At 41.3% G+C, this 17,595-nt stretch overlaps 1 protein-coding gene across 1 annotated transcript in view; it reads left to right on the forward strand.

The window, feature by feature from the left end:
- The first annotated feature begins 2,643 nt into the window (after positions 1-2,643).
- The window catches only part of PPP1R16A (protein phosphatase 1 regulatory subunit 16A), a 1,191,114-nt gene continuing 1,176,162 nt past the window's right edge, over positions 2,644-17,595 (forward strand). The window contains exon 1 of the mRNA XM_044067426.1: positions 2,644-4,583. Coding sequence (XP_043923361.1) covers positions 4,328-4,583 — 256 coding nt within the window. The 5' untranslated portion in view covers positions 2,644-4,327. The remainder of the gene's footprint in view (positions 4,584-17,595) is intronic.

Here is a 17,595-nt window from a genome sequence, read left to right on the forward strand (position 1 = left end):
CTTGGGGGACTCCAATAGGGCTGTGGAGAAAGGGTGAGAGTTCGTTGGACCATTTCACTGTTTGTTTATGATCCTTCAGGTAGCACTGAAACTATTTTACTGTGTTATGTGAGAAGCCTAAGTTAGACAGTGTGTTCAAAAGTAAGGGGTGAGAAAACTGTGTTAAAGGCCTTGGAGAGATCAAGGAATACTGAGGCTTATAGCATCCTGCATCTCTGTGCTATGTGCTGGCTGAAAACAATATTGAGTTAGCATTAGATGTTGGTTTTGTAGAAGGTGTGCAAGAAATTGCTTGTGGACACATTTTTCTAGTAGTTTTGAGAGGATGACGATGGGGTGATAGCCAGATACTTCGGTGGAGTTACCACCTATATGTATAGGAATAATGAATGGCTTTTGATTCTACAATGGCTCTGTTGATAAATATACTAATAGGATATGCTATAGCTTCAGCAGCAAATTGTAGATATTGTTCTGGGAGGTTATTTGCATAGGTTCAGCTGGATTTTAGTTTATGTAGAAATTTTTTATGACATTGGTAGGTACTGGTTGTAGTGCGAAATTTAGACAGCTTATGTCGGTAGTTTGGCTGGATTCTGGTAAGGGAGACAATGGATTAGAATTGGTAGTAGTAGTTGGAAATGTAAGTGTAGTGCAGTAGGATTAGTATTTTGAGAGTGTAGGGGGAGATAGGGGGTTGGATGGCTAACACTTGTGTTTAGGTGGGCTATGCAGTCAATAAAATACGTATTAAATGTGATGACGGTTTGAACTGGAGATTTACTGGAAAAAAGGGAGGGATAACCCTACCCATACTACTATTAACTCCCCAAACTCCTCTCTGATCACATGCTGGATCTCTGATCCCCTGTAGGCTTGGTCATCTGAAAGGGTACTTTTAACTGTAGAATCTTACTTGATAAATTTTCTTCTCTTACCAATGTATAACTGACATTGTCTTTTTACCCATGTTCTATATCTTCTTTTACCTGGAGTGTTTTATTAATTTCTTGTTATATTACTATGCTCAGCATATATGATAAAACCTGTTTTGTGTATTATGCTGGACGTTATGTAACTGACATTGTCTTTTACCTATGTTCTATATCTTCTTTTACCTGGAGTATTTTTATTAATTTTTTGTTATATTGCTATGCTCAGCATACATGATGTAACCTGTTTGTGTATTATGCTGGATGTACTGTATTTGTATAACTTGATGCTGGAGCTTTTCTCCCCGGGCCTCCGCTGAAAATGGACCTGGTCCAGTTGGAATTTCCCGGTTAACAAATGTAAAATAAATAAATAAATCATAGGTTACCATAGGAGATTACTAAGCTTATGGCTTGACAGCCCTTACAATTCAAGCCAATATAACCTGATTCTACTGAAGTTATGGCCCCTAAGGGCAAAAGAATGGCATGAGTTTGTACCTATGCCTCGAGTAACTTACAGATTGCCCCCATCCACAAGGGACATAGGCACTACCCAAGGTGTGAATTTGTGACTTCCCATCCACTGATCCAAACTCCTCATGAAAAGGACCAAGGAAGGGCTCATCTTTGGAACCAGGACTAAGGATTGAACTACCAGATAACCAGAAATGTTTGGGGTTACATTTATGTTTGGTTTGAATAAGAACATAAAGTTGCTTTTTGTATTTATTTACTTTTGACCTATTACACGGATATCTTAAAGTTTGAAGTTAAGTACTGGTTTTATTAATTAACAATACTTTGTGTTTTATCTCTGCTACTCATTAATGGTTTACTTAGTTTTGATAACTATGAAGTATGGTTAGTTTTAGTTCTATTCCTATGAAGGGATGCCACTGTGCGCTTATCTAAGAAAGTTTATTAAAAACGTTAAAGGAGGCTGACCGGTTAGGTGGTTTAGATGATTGCCGCTCTTGCCTCCCATAGTCAAAGTTCAAGGTTTGACTCTTGAACAAGTAACTTAACTAAACAAAACGCCCTTTAGTTAAAAGATCTTATGTATGATACACATACGCGCACACACTTACTTCTCAATTCACGGTACGATCTGCCGTCCTGCACATATCAGTTCCATACCCCAGGGATTACCTCAGTGTCACTGCTCGACAGAGGCACAGCAAAATAATGGGTATAGTTCCCCATACTAAAGGGGTGGCGTAAGCCACAAAACTATGGGCTAGGCTTGTAAATGCCCTCGGGCAGATAGCCTAGTATGAACCTATGAACCTATACCTCTCAACCTCTCATAGCAAGAAATCTGGGCAAAGCCATAAATAAAAATGGGACAAAGGCCCAAAATTAGGGACAGTTTTTTTTAAATAATCTTAGAAAGCTGATATAATAAAAAGAGTTGCATTAACTTGGATTTTATGGATGGCATTAAGCCTGAAACTCAACTATCTATCATTTTATAACTTCAATCTTTAATGATTTGCCACTAATTTGCCAGAAAAACATAATTTTATGAAAAATTGACCAAAAATATGAGGTAAAAAGATACACATTCTGCGAAAAATCTATAACATTGAGAGGTGAAATCCCCTACAATCTCAAACTATAATTTACAGGCAATCCTGCTTGGGAAAAAAAACGGATCGCGCAGACGTTTAATTGTACGTGCTGTCCGGCATTCCCGCTGTTGTAAATTCATGCGTGCTGACGTTTCTTTGCATCCAACTTACTTCCGTACTGGAAGTTTGTCTTATATTTTTTAGTTTTTAAGTTGTAAAGTCGGGAGAGCTAAACTATCGATCTTTTATGTTTTGCTACAGGAGTCAAATAGGGAGGAGCCAGAAGGAGTCTGTGTTGTCACCCTTGACTGGAAAGTATGTGCAAAAGACCAGTCTGCTTATAAAACAGACCTTAAAGAAGCAGCTGTAAATAGTAAAACATATGCCGCTGTTTGCCGGGGAACCAAGGAACTTTTTTACAGTAGTACATCTCGTGGATTGCATGTTGTAACATTTTCAGTAGCTGAAGTGTGCCTCTCGAGTGAATGAGGAACTACGGCTTTTCAGGAGAATACATCTCGACTTCAAGGCTTACTGACAGGAAGACATACTTCATTCCTTTTCTCGACTGCTTCTTTGGGTCCTGATATTCTTTGGAGGGTCACTGGATGTCAAAGTAAACATTCTATCATGTAGCATGAGCCTGAATATTTATTTATTTAATAGGCAGAGACCTTTTTAGTGTACTGCAAATGTACATCATAAATCTTTATACTGCTCTGCATACTTCATGCTGTCTCTGACTTGCTGGGGGAGGCAGCATGTTTTTCTCATTGCTCGGTATTGTAGGTGCTTCTTGTATAATAAACAGTTACCATTGAATGCTACGAGATATGCATGCTGTTCATACTGACCAATCATGGAGAGAGCTGGCTGCTGCATGTGTGATTACATGATTCATGTCTGTGGTCACTAAAAGGGAATCCTTTTCCATGACTGTGTACACTTTTATAAAGTGTAATTATGGCTGACATCTGGAGACTGGCAGGATGTGCAAGGAAATGGTGCTGCCTTTTCAGTGGGCTGACCATTGTAGGCCTTAAACTAGTCAGCACTCATTTGCACAGGCACGTTTTGGAATTGTGACTCTTAATGCTATTTCCCTGCTAGGATTTTTTTCACTACATCTAACTTGGAATGTTGTTGGTTATTTAATAAATCATTGGAACAGTTTTCATAATTAGTACATGATGACATGAGCATTTATATGGTTATGCCTCAGAGACAACATTTGTTTTTAGTTTTGCTTCACCCGCTCCGCATAATATTGCAGTGCTTCTGTTCCTGTTGGGAGTCCTCTTTGTTTCTAAACTGATTGTGGCACACTCAAACATCTAGCTAACCGAAACTTGACTTTTTATATAACATGAATGGCTGTATGGAAGTGGACTGTTGAGAGCAGCTTCCAGTTGACTGGATCACTTTTCTTAAAAATACCTCACAAGTGTGCTAAGTGTTTGTATGGCAAATTTTTAAACTTGCACTATATTACATTTCAGTTTATTTTGAAAACTTTGTTTTAGCTTGTTGCTTGGACTTCACATTCTATTAGCAACGTAATTGGTTTTGTTTTTCGATAATTATCACTCAGGATTGCATACCAGATGTTTTTAAGGTAATCAAAGACTGTAGATCAGTCTCAGAATGTTTCCAGAGTCTGGATTTTTATTTGCCATGCTTTTTCTGCAAGTTTGCTGAACTCCATAGGACCCCCTTTTCTAGACCTTCAAACACGTTACCAGTCTCTGTCAGTTGTTTTTCAGTGTGCTGTTGATTTCAGTTCTCTATTGGTTGCCTGATCTGGTCCCATCTTTAGTAACCATGGCAGAACATATGGAACTTTTGGCTGAAATGCCAGTGGTTAGTAGGATGACCACACAGGAACGACTAAAGCACGCTCAAAAGCATCGAACTCAACAGCTGAAAAAATGGGCCCAATATGAAAAAGATATGCAAGGAAAAAAGTCTAAACCAGAAAAGAGGAAGAGACAGAAGAGCAGAGGTGAGCAGAAACAAGTCACATTCCCACCAAATGTCACACTGCTGGAGGCAACAGCACGCAATGACATTGAGGAAGGTAAGCCACTACAGAAGGCATTATCCTGTAATATATAATTTGTAGTAGTTAATTTTTTAAATCCTGTATAGAAGAATACTTGTAGTTAACAACATGTGTGAGTAAACACAGAGGAAGATAATAACCTTACAAAACCTAGAACTTGTTGTTTTGTATAAACTGCTTGTCATACTGTTTTGCCCATTGTCTTACCTCATAGAAAAATTTGATTTTGTTGCTAACCAATGTCCTATTTCTTAGTGCAACTTCTTTAGAACTGCTTCACGTTTATTTAATGCATAGCTCATCTGCTGAATTGTGAAACATGCAATCCTCAGGATTCACTAAAATGCTACTGCATTGTGTTAAGGGATGCTTAAAAAGGCCCTGTTAATATAGGGTGGTATTTTGTGATTCATAGACATTCGCCAAAGTGAGGCAAGTCCTCGTAAGCTAATTTGCATGTCTGTAGTTGTGTGGTGGCTGTATTATATGTTTAACTGTGGCAGCCGCAACGTATAAGCTCAGCCCCACCCCACCTACATACATAGACACATAGTTAAACACACAAAGGCATACATACACCACACACCCTATACCTGTCCCTGTTGTTGGAACATACACAATGTCTCCTTTTCTCTTGACCAGATAATTCTTGGATGGTTACAGTCAGTTCTTAATGCCAGACATTTGAGTTTCACACTTCATATCTTTCAGTAAGTGCATGCTAGGGCAAAAACTGTTTACAGAATTGAGAAATATGCTTAACATTTCCTGTTTCTTCCATTTGTATGCCACAACGTGTTGCAGACCGATTCTTCATATATATTAGAAAAATACCAGGTGTACTAGCTTCTCGGATAGTGCAGCGGGATAATCCAATGTTTACTTGTATTAAGGGTGCGTGGTTGAAATCCTCTTTCCTCACTGTCTTTTTTCATTTGAATATTTTGTAAAATAAATTCCTGGTTCTAGTGGGTCACAGAGTACTAATGCCTTCTGTGGATGGTGAGAGGGTACAATGTTTGAAGCTGGTTTGGTGCCTTGGGAAACTACTTATCGGTGGTATCTAGTGGTTCCCTAACACTTTTTCTTCTGCCTTGAAGATGTACCATATTTAGAATCTCTGATGCCCCTGCCCCCTCGAGTTGCAGACTATGCTTGTTAGTCTAGGGTTGTGTGGAAGTATGACAGCTGTTTATTTTTCCCTCTTCAGAATGAAGCAAAGGAAAATAAATGCTTTTCTTCCCCGTCAATCCCCTTCCTCCACTGGACTTGTTTGATGGCTCCTGTACCATCCTCAAGTTGTCTTATTTATTCTGGTAGGGGTGAGGGCCAGGCATTCCCCAAAATAGGCCAGAGTCCTGTGACTCCCTCATCCATGGCAAGGGAGTCCAAACAGCTCATTCTTTTCTTAGTCTGAGGGTATGGAGCAGAGAGACTTCAGGTCAGCAGAGTGTTCTACCCTCTCTTCCCATTGTAGCTGTAAGAGACCCATGAGGTTCATAGGTAGGTACTAGGCCATCAGCCCTGGGGCCTATACAAGCCCAGCCAAAATCTTTCCAAGGTCCACTATTGGTGAAGTACTTGTGGAAGGGCGAGTGTTACCACATGATTTCCAATTTGCAGCAATACCACTGACAGTAATGAGGTTGGATTCTGCTGATGCAATACCTAATTCTGTGCTTAGGTGCAACCCAAGTGAAGAACCAGAGCGGAGGAGGAGTGACCTAACAGTGACCACTCCCACCCATCCTCTATGCCAGTGTCTTTAATTGGTCATAGGTCATGTGGGTCACAGCTACGGCGTCATCCCTTTGTTGCTTTCCAAAAGCTCTTCTTTGCCTCCTGCCCTCCAGCACAGAGCTTTATTTATTTATTGACTTTTGATTACCGAGAAAGTCTGACTGAATAGGAGCCCATTTGCAGCAGGCACCCGGGGAGAATTAGAGGGGAGGAAGAGACAGACAGAGAAACAGCAAAGCAGGGCAGGGATTGTTAATCCCATTCCACCAAGGTGTCCCCTAATCAGTACTGACTTGGCCCCTAGCTGTTACGCTCCTACCTTCTCCTCTTCCCCTGTTTTACTTTAGCTCATCTATTTGGTGGCAGGCTAACTCACTTCAAGGGCAGGTCACTTTAAGTGATGATGTCCAACAGACGGGTGAGGGACATTGTCTCTCAAAGTTCCAAGTTATAGTTAGGAGCCATTGTACACTTTATGGGCATGCCTCAGACCCTAGATATGTAATTCAACAGGCAGTTATGTATGGTGTTGTGGAAGAAATTCCTCTTGGAAGGGAGGGTCAGAGCTTTTACTCCTGACTGCTCTTATCCCCAAGAAGGGATGGACCTAGCAATCTGTTTTTGATCTTTCTCAGGCTGAACAAATTGTTAGTGTTCACTAAAGTCAACATGTTTACCATGCATGCCCGTATTCTGTTATTTCTGAGAATCTTTTTAGTTACCCAGGGGTTAAAGCACAACTTTCCTATAGTCCCTTTTCACAAGGACCACAGATGATGGCCAGAGAGCTCAGGAGATCGGTTTCAGTTATTTTCTGTTACTATTAATTAGGCTTTGCGCTCATTCTTCACAGCTCAGCAAAGATTGGCGTCCTCATCTGTGATCGAGAAGTGCTTCCACTGTATCAAAAGTCATCCAGGCAAAGAAATGTTATTGTATGTAATTTACTGCACTTCATTAGAGAACTGATGGATACTGTTTTACTGCATTTAAAGTATTTTTGGTGTAAAAATTGCCCGTCTTAAGTGTTGCTTTCTAAACTATTTGCATTGAAGTCACCTTGCTATAGGGTGATCTAGCCTAGGAATAAGTTTTGTTTTTGCACTGCACTTGAGGGTTCAGTTTCACTGTGTGTTTTTTTTTCATTAAGAGGACCAGATCATCCATCTTATGGCAGAAGGTATTTGCCTTGTCTTTCTGAGTTGAGAAGCACTCCAGAAGAGCTTAACATGTAGTTGTTTATCAGCCATGAGGCTCAGGAGTTAATTTCTGTTTCTTTTCTGATGCTGTAAATTAGGTGCATCTGCACAGTGGTTGTTGGCAGTGCCCTGTATAGATGCAAATGCTTGGATAGTAAATTTTATCTGTATAACTAGTGTTACGACTGTGACCTGTAACTTGGTGAGGAATTATGCAGAGTTAAGCTTAGCAGCTAGCTTGCGTGTCTAACAGCACTAATCTTAGCACTTCCAAACTCTAGTCCCTAACCCTAGAGACCACCTTAGGAGGTCTATGTATAACTTAGTCCTCAAACTATTATAGAGTACCCTAATGCAGGCACAGACAACATAGATATGCAATTTCCAAATGTCTCTGTAACCAGCTTGGTAGATATTGTCATCTTGAGACATTGCAGTGTCTCATGTTCTGAGGTAATATAGCAGTTGTTTCTTGTTCACAGACCACCTTTTAATCCTTAAAGAAGCTAACACAGTATGTGAGAGATGTACATGTACATATACAATTTCATTGGAGGCAAAAACCTTGCTTACAAACAGGGTTGTAAAAAACACTACATGCACTACACACAGTGTCCACCACACACGTAGACCTTATGCTGAGGTACTAAAAAGCAATCTTCCCAAACTTCAAACACCTTCTAAGCCTACAAACACTACACCTATCCTCAGAAATATCTAAAGCAGAAAACAAAGACAACACCAAGTACCACATGTACATCTACACCCAGTAGACCCCGAAGAATGAAGCCCATATGGCAAGCAGACCCTTTATCTAGGACCGTTGTTGTAGGGGACTCCATTATACAGCACACACATGCCCACTCACCAGACTAGACAAAGAGAAGATAATGGTTGGTTGTTTATCTGGAGCCAGGATCCACCAGGTTATGTACCCACTCAAGCTAATGCACCACAGGTATCAATATGATTCTGTTGTAGTCCATGTGGGTGTAAATGACCTGAGCTGTACCTCACTGGACTATATGAAGAGAGACATTATGGATCTGTCTGAATATGTGTCTCAGACAGGTACGTGCCTTGCATTTTGCAGCATTCTACCTTCACCAAGGATGATGCTGCTGTATGAACAAAAAAAATAATTGGCTTAGTTTCTGGTGTTTATACCAAGAGGATTCAGTGTTTGTCATCATGGGAGGACATGATATACAGACCATGTTGCTTTACCAGGGATGGTCTGCATTTGTCTGCCTTGGGCTTCCGGATAATGGCTAAAACTTTATTCACCCCATTAGAGCCTTTTTTTAGGTAATGCCGAGTTGACAAAAGTACCAACTTAGCAAGTAAAACTGAGCATGTGGACATTGTGGCTTTACCGAGATGTACTTTAAATCCACAGAAACTGCTTCAGCAGTGTAAGGCTTCAGTACCTCCCACACATTTAGACCATCAGATGCACAGACAGGAATTAAAGGTATCTCCGTTTTCATTAGCAACCTCCAGGTTAGTTAAACAGGATGATGCCCTGGAGTTCATCCACATGCAAATCATTGTAGATAAATTACTTTCCTTTATCATAGCAAGCTACAGGTCACCATCTATGCCCTAAGAATCCCATAACTCATACCTAGATCTACTGGACGCACTCGCTATCCCACCAAATATCCTATTCATGGGAGATTTCAACTACCCCTGTATAGATTGGGAAACAAACACTGCCTTCAACTCGCAGGCACAACATTTCCTGGACTTTATTAACACAAATAGTGTACACTGCAACCAGAGGTTCAAACATACTGGACCTAGTCCTCACCATTATGGAGAGCACTGCACTACCCCATATCACATCCTCACTGGTGAAGTCAGATCGCAAAGCTGACTTGTTCAAAATAAAAATAAACTTGGAAGACCCAGCAAACTTTGTAAAAGTTAGGCAGTATTCTAGAGCAGCCCGCATCCTATTAAGCTACAATTTTGTCAATTTGATGCTTCTCTGATCCTCAGGTTCACAGAAACCGATGTGGAATTGTTTACAGAAACTTTGTACAACTATGTAAATGGCTGCATAGAGGCTGCTGTACCTAACAGAAGTAAGCCCATAACAAACCCCAAAAACAAACCACACTGGTGGAATCCAAACCTTAACAAAGTTTGTAAGAAATAAAAAAAAACATCTTGGCTATCAGGAAAAAGCAATTCTCATAATGACAAGAACTCACTAATCGGACTAGACAGGAAACTAAGAGGACTGATTAAATCCACAAAGGCCATTTATAAGGTCAAGATAGCCTCTCAAGCTGAAGGCAGCAGAAGGCAGCCACAAGGCCTTCTACAGCTATGTCCAAAACATTAAAGGTAACACACAGCAGTGTGTTGAACTGGTAGTAAATGCTACCACCTTCACCAAGTGACATAGCGAATATGCTGACTGACAAATTCAGCTCTTTCTTCACCCCACCCAGACTCCTCCACCTCAATCACTTTCTCATGAAATTCCTACTCTCACAATCCTCCCCAACTAGCAGGGAGCATGTCATGATGCTGTTTGCTAAGGCCAAAAAGGCCAAAAAAACAGGCTTAGTGGGCCCAGGCAGTACCCCAGGTTGCCCACTAAATAGCTTGAAACCTGTTCTATCACAACCATTTGAGTCACTTTTCAATTCCACCCTCAGAACAGGCAATGTAATCACATGAATGGAGGACTGTTACTGTTAGCCCTTCTCACAAGGGTGGACTACCCACTGACCATGAAAACTACAGAAACATTAGCCTGACTAGTCTAACATATCATGGAAGTGATCAAGAAAGACATTAGCAACCTACAGACACTGGACCCATCCCAGTTTGGTTTTGTCAAGGGAAGGTCATGCCTGCTTAACCTGATAAGACTCCTATGAGATGGTCACCAAGTCAGTGCATGGGGAAAATTATATATACTGCCTACATTGACCTGGGTAAGGAGTTCGATAAATTACTCCACTCTGGTATTGTTGACAGACTGCTGTAGTGAAAGAGCTCTGCACGTATGGCAAATGCAGGGCCAAACCAAATCAGGAACAGACCTCCCAACCGTTCCGAATTACTCGTTTTTTACCGAGTTTTGGGGTCCAAATGAAGGGGTGCCACGATTCCCGAGTGGCACCCCTTCATTTCCGATTTTTCTTAGCTTTTTTAAAATTTTTGCGCTGTCGGAGCTGACGTTATCATGTGCGCAATGACGTCAGCGCCGTCAGGCTACCAGCCAGTCGGAATTGAGCTCAAGGAGCTCGCATCATCATTTCCGGCTGGCTGGCTGTTCACATCATCATTTCCGGCAGTTAATTTAACGGCGGGAAGGAATTACTGCAGCAGCGTGGGGAACAGGGGTCCACCATGATTAATGGCAGCAGCGAGCCCACGGTGACGGACCGGACAGCAGCAACATGACATGAGGAAGGGATTAATGGCAGCACCGAGCCCAACAACATGAGGAAAGGAACAGAATGGCAGCTGGGCCGGGGAATGGAACACTACTCACGGTAAGGTTACCAGCCATTTTTCCTTCTTGACAGCTTCAGAGCAGCCGACTAATATATGTTATGCACAGTGATCAAATTGGTCGATTTCAAGCACTTGTTTCACCTTCTTTAAAGATCACTGCAGGTGAATCACAGGCAACTTACTGCTGCGCCCGTTTACTTGCTACTGTTGGACTTGGCCCATTTCAGTTATGTTGTGTGTATAAGTTTTATATGCTATTGTAATTGCATTAATCTCTGTGGGCTGTTTCAGTTGACTTGAGCTGAATGCAGTTTTAGTTCAGTGCTTCAGTCAGTTTATTTGCTACCGTACTGTTAGACTTTGGCCGTTTCTGTTATGTTATGCATGCACGTTTTATCTGCTGCAGCATGTTAATCTCTGAGCCGTTTCAGCAGTTTACTTGCTACTGTTGGACTTGGGGGGCCATTTCAGTTATGGTACGAGTACATGTTTTATCTGCTGCTGCTGCATGTTAATCTCTGTGAGGCATTTCAGCTGACATGAGCTGAATGCAGTTTATTTTATCTGTTGTGTGCTGGGCTGGCCATTTCAGTTATTTTAAGTGTGTGTATGATCAGGTTATTTTAATTGTGTGTACGATTGGTTAATTTTAAGTGCGTGACTGTGTACGATCTGGTTATTTTAAGTGTGTGACTGTGTATGATTGGGTTATTTACATGTCTGTACAATCGGGTTATTTTAAGTGTGCATGTGTGTGTGTTTTGTCTAATTTTGAGACCATCTTTATGAACTGATTGTAATTATATTCTGAGCTCTGCCACAAAAAATAAAAACAAAGGTTTCTTTGGAGGTGAGAGGCGCTCTGCCACAAAAAAAAAAAAAAAAAGGTTTGTTGGGTATTTTCTCTGCTGAAAGTGATGTTGCATACATAGTTGGGAGTCGTGCTGAGTTTCCTCTTCCCTAGATTGGTAATTTTATTTGAAAGAACCTCTTTGGAATGTGTACCAGAGTTGCATATTTTCTGTACCTCCTTGTGTCTATTAATATACTAACCATGATGAATGCTGCAGACTTAGTACAGTTCTCATCCTGTGGTTTTGAGCATTGTACTACATTATAAGTAATTTCAAATATTCATGAAACAAATGAAGTGAAAAAGGCTTTCCCCAAAGGAAAAAAAAATTGGTCCTTAAATCCCTTTTTTGCTCCCCTAGGTTATGAAAAAGATGTGGTGCACAGTGGGTAACAGCAGAATTAATGGAAATAGAATGTTCGCATACTGGTCGCTTTGCTAAGTGTAAAATTAGAATTGTCAGGGACACAGCTCACAGTGAGAGGAAGCTAATCGGTCATAATAACCGATTGATTTTCATATATTCATTGTGTTTGCCAGTAGTTCTGCATCAATACTGTGTAAAAACCTTTTGAGCTGTGAATTTGCCCTGCAGTTGACAGCAAATGAACCTTCTCTTTTATTAGGACTGCTTACCGATAATCAGGGCAAGATTGTAAAACCTCCATCTCTGCCATTTTCTGTTCCATTTTCATTTTCACCTCCAGATCCATGGGGGAAATGTTTCATTTTGGTGCTTGTGCATACTTGAAACTACTGGGTGGATGGATCCCTGGGGGAAATGTTTCATTTTGGTGCTTGTGCATACTTGCAAACATACTGCTGGAGGGTTTAGTGGGGGTCTGGAGGAAATGTTTCATTTTGGTGCTTGCTTGTGCATACTTGAAACTAGTTAGAGGGTGAATCGCTGGGGGAAGTTCTTACATACTTGAAACTATTGAGGGGATGGATCCCTGGGGGAAATGTTTCATTTTGGTGCTTGTGCATACTTGCAAACATACTGCTGAAGGGATTAGTGGGGGTCTGGGGGAAATGTTTAATTTCGGTGCTTGTGCATATTTGAAACTACAGAAAGAAATTAAGCTTTTGACTTTTTGCTATGAGTCAGTTTCTCATAAAATTGTAGTTTTCAGGAAAATCACTGGCAGTGGCAGATCTTTGAGGAATGAACTGCAGTCAGAAAATAATGGCAGGCAGCAGACGTTGCATTTGATTTTCAGACTTCATACTTCAGAAAAGTCATGCTATGCTATGGAAAATTTGTTGTTCTGTCCACAGCACAGTCTGTTTGAAAGAACAGTATTTAAGTGTCACTGTATTTCTGAGCCTTTGCTTAGACCCCCGTATTATTTGTGGATTTGTCTAGATTTCTTGCTGCAACAGATTGAGAGGCAAAGCCATAATATCTGCAGTCAATAACTAACTTAATTCTGTGGAGCTGTATCTGTGCATTCTGACTTCTGTTGATTTTAATTTCAGTTTACCCATTACTGACATTTGATGCAAAGCCAGGTAATGGGGCATTGGAATGGCTGCAGAGGGACTCTGGTGTTATATTTTGGTTCTGTTCTTCAGTTTGCGTTTGAAACTTGGTATCCCATAATTCTGCGGGAGTGGGCGGGGTTGTGTAATCATGTATGCAAATTTTATGTTAATCAGCGTACAGATTTGTACCTATTTTTCATGGGCCTTGTCCAGATTTCTGATGTTTCCAGGTTGAGAGGTATGATTAGGAACAAAACACAAATGGCCAGCACTGAGGTGTAAATGGCAAAAAAGACTCAAATTACAGCCATATAGTAGGCAAATCAAAGTTTAATCCTCCATACCGATTTCGGCATAACCGCCGTCATCAGCGAAGGTTGTTATGCCGAAATCGGTATGGAAGATTAAACTTTGATTTGCCTATTGTATGGCTGTATTTTGAGTCTTTTTGGCTATTTACACCTCAGTGCTGGCCATTTGTGTATTGTTGACAGACTCCCTGAACTAGGCATAAATCCCTACATAACGTGCTGGATTGCCAACTGGCTCACAGGACCCAAGAAGTCAGGATAGATGAGACTACCTCCACAAAGGAACTGGCACTATAGAGTACCTTGGGGATCAGTGCTGAGCCCACTACTGTTAAGCTTTTACCTCCAAGAACAGATGCCAATGTTAAGGGCTGCTGGCTCACCAAGTTTGCAGACGACTGCAAATTGGGAGCTATCATAGTTCCCCATGACACTAACATCCTGCTAGAGGGTCTAACGCAGGCAAATGAAAGGTGGCAAAGCCACAGATTGAAACACGGTGCCAGGAAGTGTATTATAGTGCCTTTTGGGAAAATGTCCAGCCAGGTTAATTACTCCATCTGTAAGACACCACTAAGTTGACCTGATAGGGATATGGGAGCATATGCAGTCAGTAATCTCATCTTTTATCAATATATAGCCAAGGTTGTAATAAAATCATTTTATGTTGCCCAGCTTATAAATAATGGTATGGTATCCATGTTTAAGGAAGTTATAGTGCCACTTTTATTCAGCACTTATTAGACCCATCATTGAGTACACTGCCTCCTTCACCTGACCATACCTGACCAGGCATATGCAACAATTGGAATGCCCACAGAGGTTCTTCACCAGCTGAGTTTAGGCTATTAACACATTGTCTTATACAGATCACCTTAAAGCCTTGTCTCTATACTCAAGTCTCCTACAGGTTACTAAGAGGTGATCTATGCCTGGCATACAAAGCATCCTCGGATCCAGCTCTGATGGATCTTTTGCACATCTACAAATGAATAGCACCAGAAACACTAGAGCCAAAGTTTAAACTTTGCTTGTGACTTAAATAGAACATGCTGGCAAGATGTGTGGATCCCCATCTGTATGAGGGATCCCCATCCATATGAAGCAGAGTCCATCAGTAATCCTATTCAAATGTAACCTTGTCCATTGGAGGGTAAATTGAAAATTCACCCCGGTCCATCCCTCATGTCTCTGATAAACAGAGGCCGACAGTAAATATTCCATTACTCACATACCACCCCTTCACCATTAAACCTTCAGTAACCAAATGCTCCTCCAAACAGATGCCCATGTTACATGGGGAGAATTGGTTTGCATTGCACAACTAGGCTTATAAAGACCCTAGTGGCTATTAGCTTAGTGTATACCTATGAACATGTGGTTCTTGATATACAGAGGGGATGAGGCATTTCCAGTTCACATCAGTCCCATTTGGTCTCTTCACAGTGACCTAGGTGTTTGCCAAGTGCCTGTCTCAAGTGTTTGTTTTTCTGAAGATGCAGGACTTCCACATCATTAAGTCTTACCTGAATGACTGCCTCATTCAAACTCTCTTACTGGGACTGGGCAGATTTCTGTTCATGACCATGGGTTGCCTGATCAGTCTGGGCTTCTGTCTGAGTCTCTCGAAGTCAGACCTGCTTCTTCTGGTCAGTTGTCTTCTTGGGGTCCCTCATGGAGAGGGAGAAGGGACACTTCTACCCATTTAGGATATATGCATGCAACAGTAGCTTCTGTTTATAAACCTAGCCCAGAAGCCTCATATGGCAACAAGGGAAGTGCTCAGACCCCTGGCCATATGTCAACAGTTTTAGTTGTGCTGTTGAGCAGGCTGCATGTGAGGAAAAAGAGTGGCATCTCAGGAGCCTTTAACAGCTGCATTGCCATCCATTTCATAACCAATATCACTGATTCAAGCCATCAGGAAGGAGTTTTCCTGGCAGGCATGACAGGTGAAGTACAACCTCGTTGCATTGGTGATACTGCTCCAGAGAAGGCAGACTGTGACCATGGATCTATCAGACCTCAGAAGCATACTTTGCACAACTGAAAGTAAGTGGAACCTGTCACTAGACCATTTTGAGCAAGCACATAATGTAAAATAGACATTAATACTCTTCTTTACTCTTTGTAGTGAAAGCCTTCAGTGTGGAGCTGACAGCAGGGATACTAAGAGTCCTCACATATACCACCAAGCTTATGTGATAAATAATCAAGCAGGCAATCACTTGATTTCTGCTAGCTCTGCAGGCTTGTGGGAGCTGGCATTGTAGTTTGGTCTGCATCTACAAATTACTTCCATCCCTTCAGCTGAGAATGTGATTGTTGACAAACTAAGAAGGTCCATCATTAACAGCCATGAATGAAAACTGGAATCTGGAGCGTTTGGGTCAGTCATTTGTTTTGGAAGGGTGTCTACCACAAATAAACATTTATCACATCGGGTGAAAATTAGCAGCTGTAGATAAATTGCTCCAAATTCCTATGTACAGATGCCTGAGAAGTGGATGCCTTCAGCATACCCTGTACATGAACCTTCTGCATGCTTTCCTACCCCTACTGCTGTTACCAAGGATGACACAAGAAGTCCAGATAGATGGGCCCCTGTTCTTTCTGGTGGCAGTAGTCTGACCCAGATTGCCATGGATATGAAGTTAGGATTTGCTCCTCTATCACTTCTGGGCCTAAGACTAAAAGGGCTTGGTCCACATCTAAAAACTTTCCTTGGTTATCTTAGTCCCCCTTTACCCACAAGGTGGAGGACCCAAGGACCCACCTTTGGATCTCTTTAAACTACACATTAAAGTGTGCTTCACTGAAAAATAAACCCAATGGAGTAATTTGTGTGCTTTTTGACATTTTAAATCAGGCTTGGTCATTGACTGGTTCGACTTTGTAGTTCAGGTCAGCCCATTTCATTTTGATCCTAGTAGTGTAGTTTCAGTGACTTCTTCCCCGTTTGTAGACATTTTTTTCCTGTTTCCATTGCCTGCTACAATTTAGATGAAACAGGACTCTCAAGCATTTAAGAAGCAGAAATATGAAACCAGCATCCCTTTCCACCAAGGTAAGCACCCTAATTGCACTTATTGTTTAAGAGAGGCTCATTTTTAGTAATGTGTCATGTTGATAGTGCCGTCAAGTACTCCACTTTGAAGGAAAGGAAATAAAATACATATACTTTAGCTACCATTCTATACCACTTCCCCTCTCTCTAGATCAGGTAAGGTAATGACAAATTTGGTTCAGAAATGGGTACTGTTTTGGAGGAGACTAATGTCCAAATCCTCTGAGGTTACTGTCATGGCCAAGTCTGTTGCTGATCCTATGTGAATGATTATTTGTTTTTTTGTTGAGTCTTGCTGTGGTTAATGACAAATGTGTGGTTAAGGACAAATGTGTAGAAGGTGCAGCTCTGCTTAAGGGGACCCCTTCCCACCTACCACTATTCCAGTTCTCCTCTGTGTCTGTCAACCAGAGGTACCTACTCCTTTCCCTTCTTCTTTACAGCCATCAGGTCCCACATATCTATTTCTGCATTGTTGGATTGTGGCAGGAATTGTCAGGTGATGCTGTGTCTAAGCTGTCACACTTCAGTATAAATTGTCAACCTATGACAAATTCTAAGGAGGGTCTTTGTTATTGCCATTAGGGGACTGTCAGCTACTACGTCTGTCACTTGGATTGTGCCAGGGCATATGCTGACCAGTTGGGTGTCAGCTAAATATAAAAAAATTGGAGTTAAAGAAGCAACCAAAAAAGAACCATGGAGTCTTTGAAGGTTAAAGTTGCAAAAGTTAACAAGGGCACAGACATCCAGGGTTGCCTGTGGCGCAGTCACCAGTAGCATAAAAGATTGAGACGGTTACATCCAGCAAGACAGTTCTGTCTGCAGGGGGTGGTGATCATATACACTCTTCAAGGAGGATCAATGTAGCAGGTTTTACTCACTAAGCTCT

Source organism: Protopterus annectens, chromosome 3.part1, assembly GCF_019279795.1.
Source record: "Protopterus annectens isolate FY-2018-M chromosome 3.part1, PAN1.0, whole genome shotgun sequence".
Classification (NCBI taxonomy): domain Eukaryota; kingdom Metazoa; phylum Chordata; order Ceratodontiformes; family Protopteridae; genus Protopterus; species Protopterus annectens.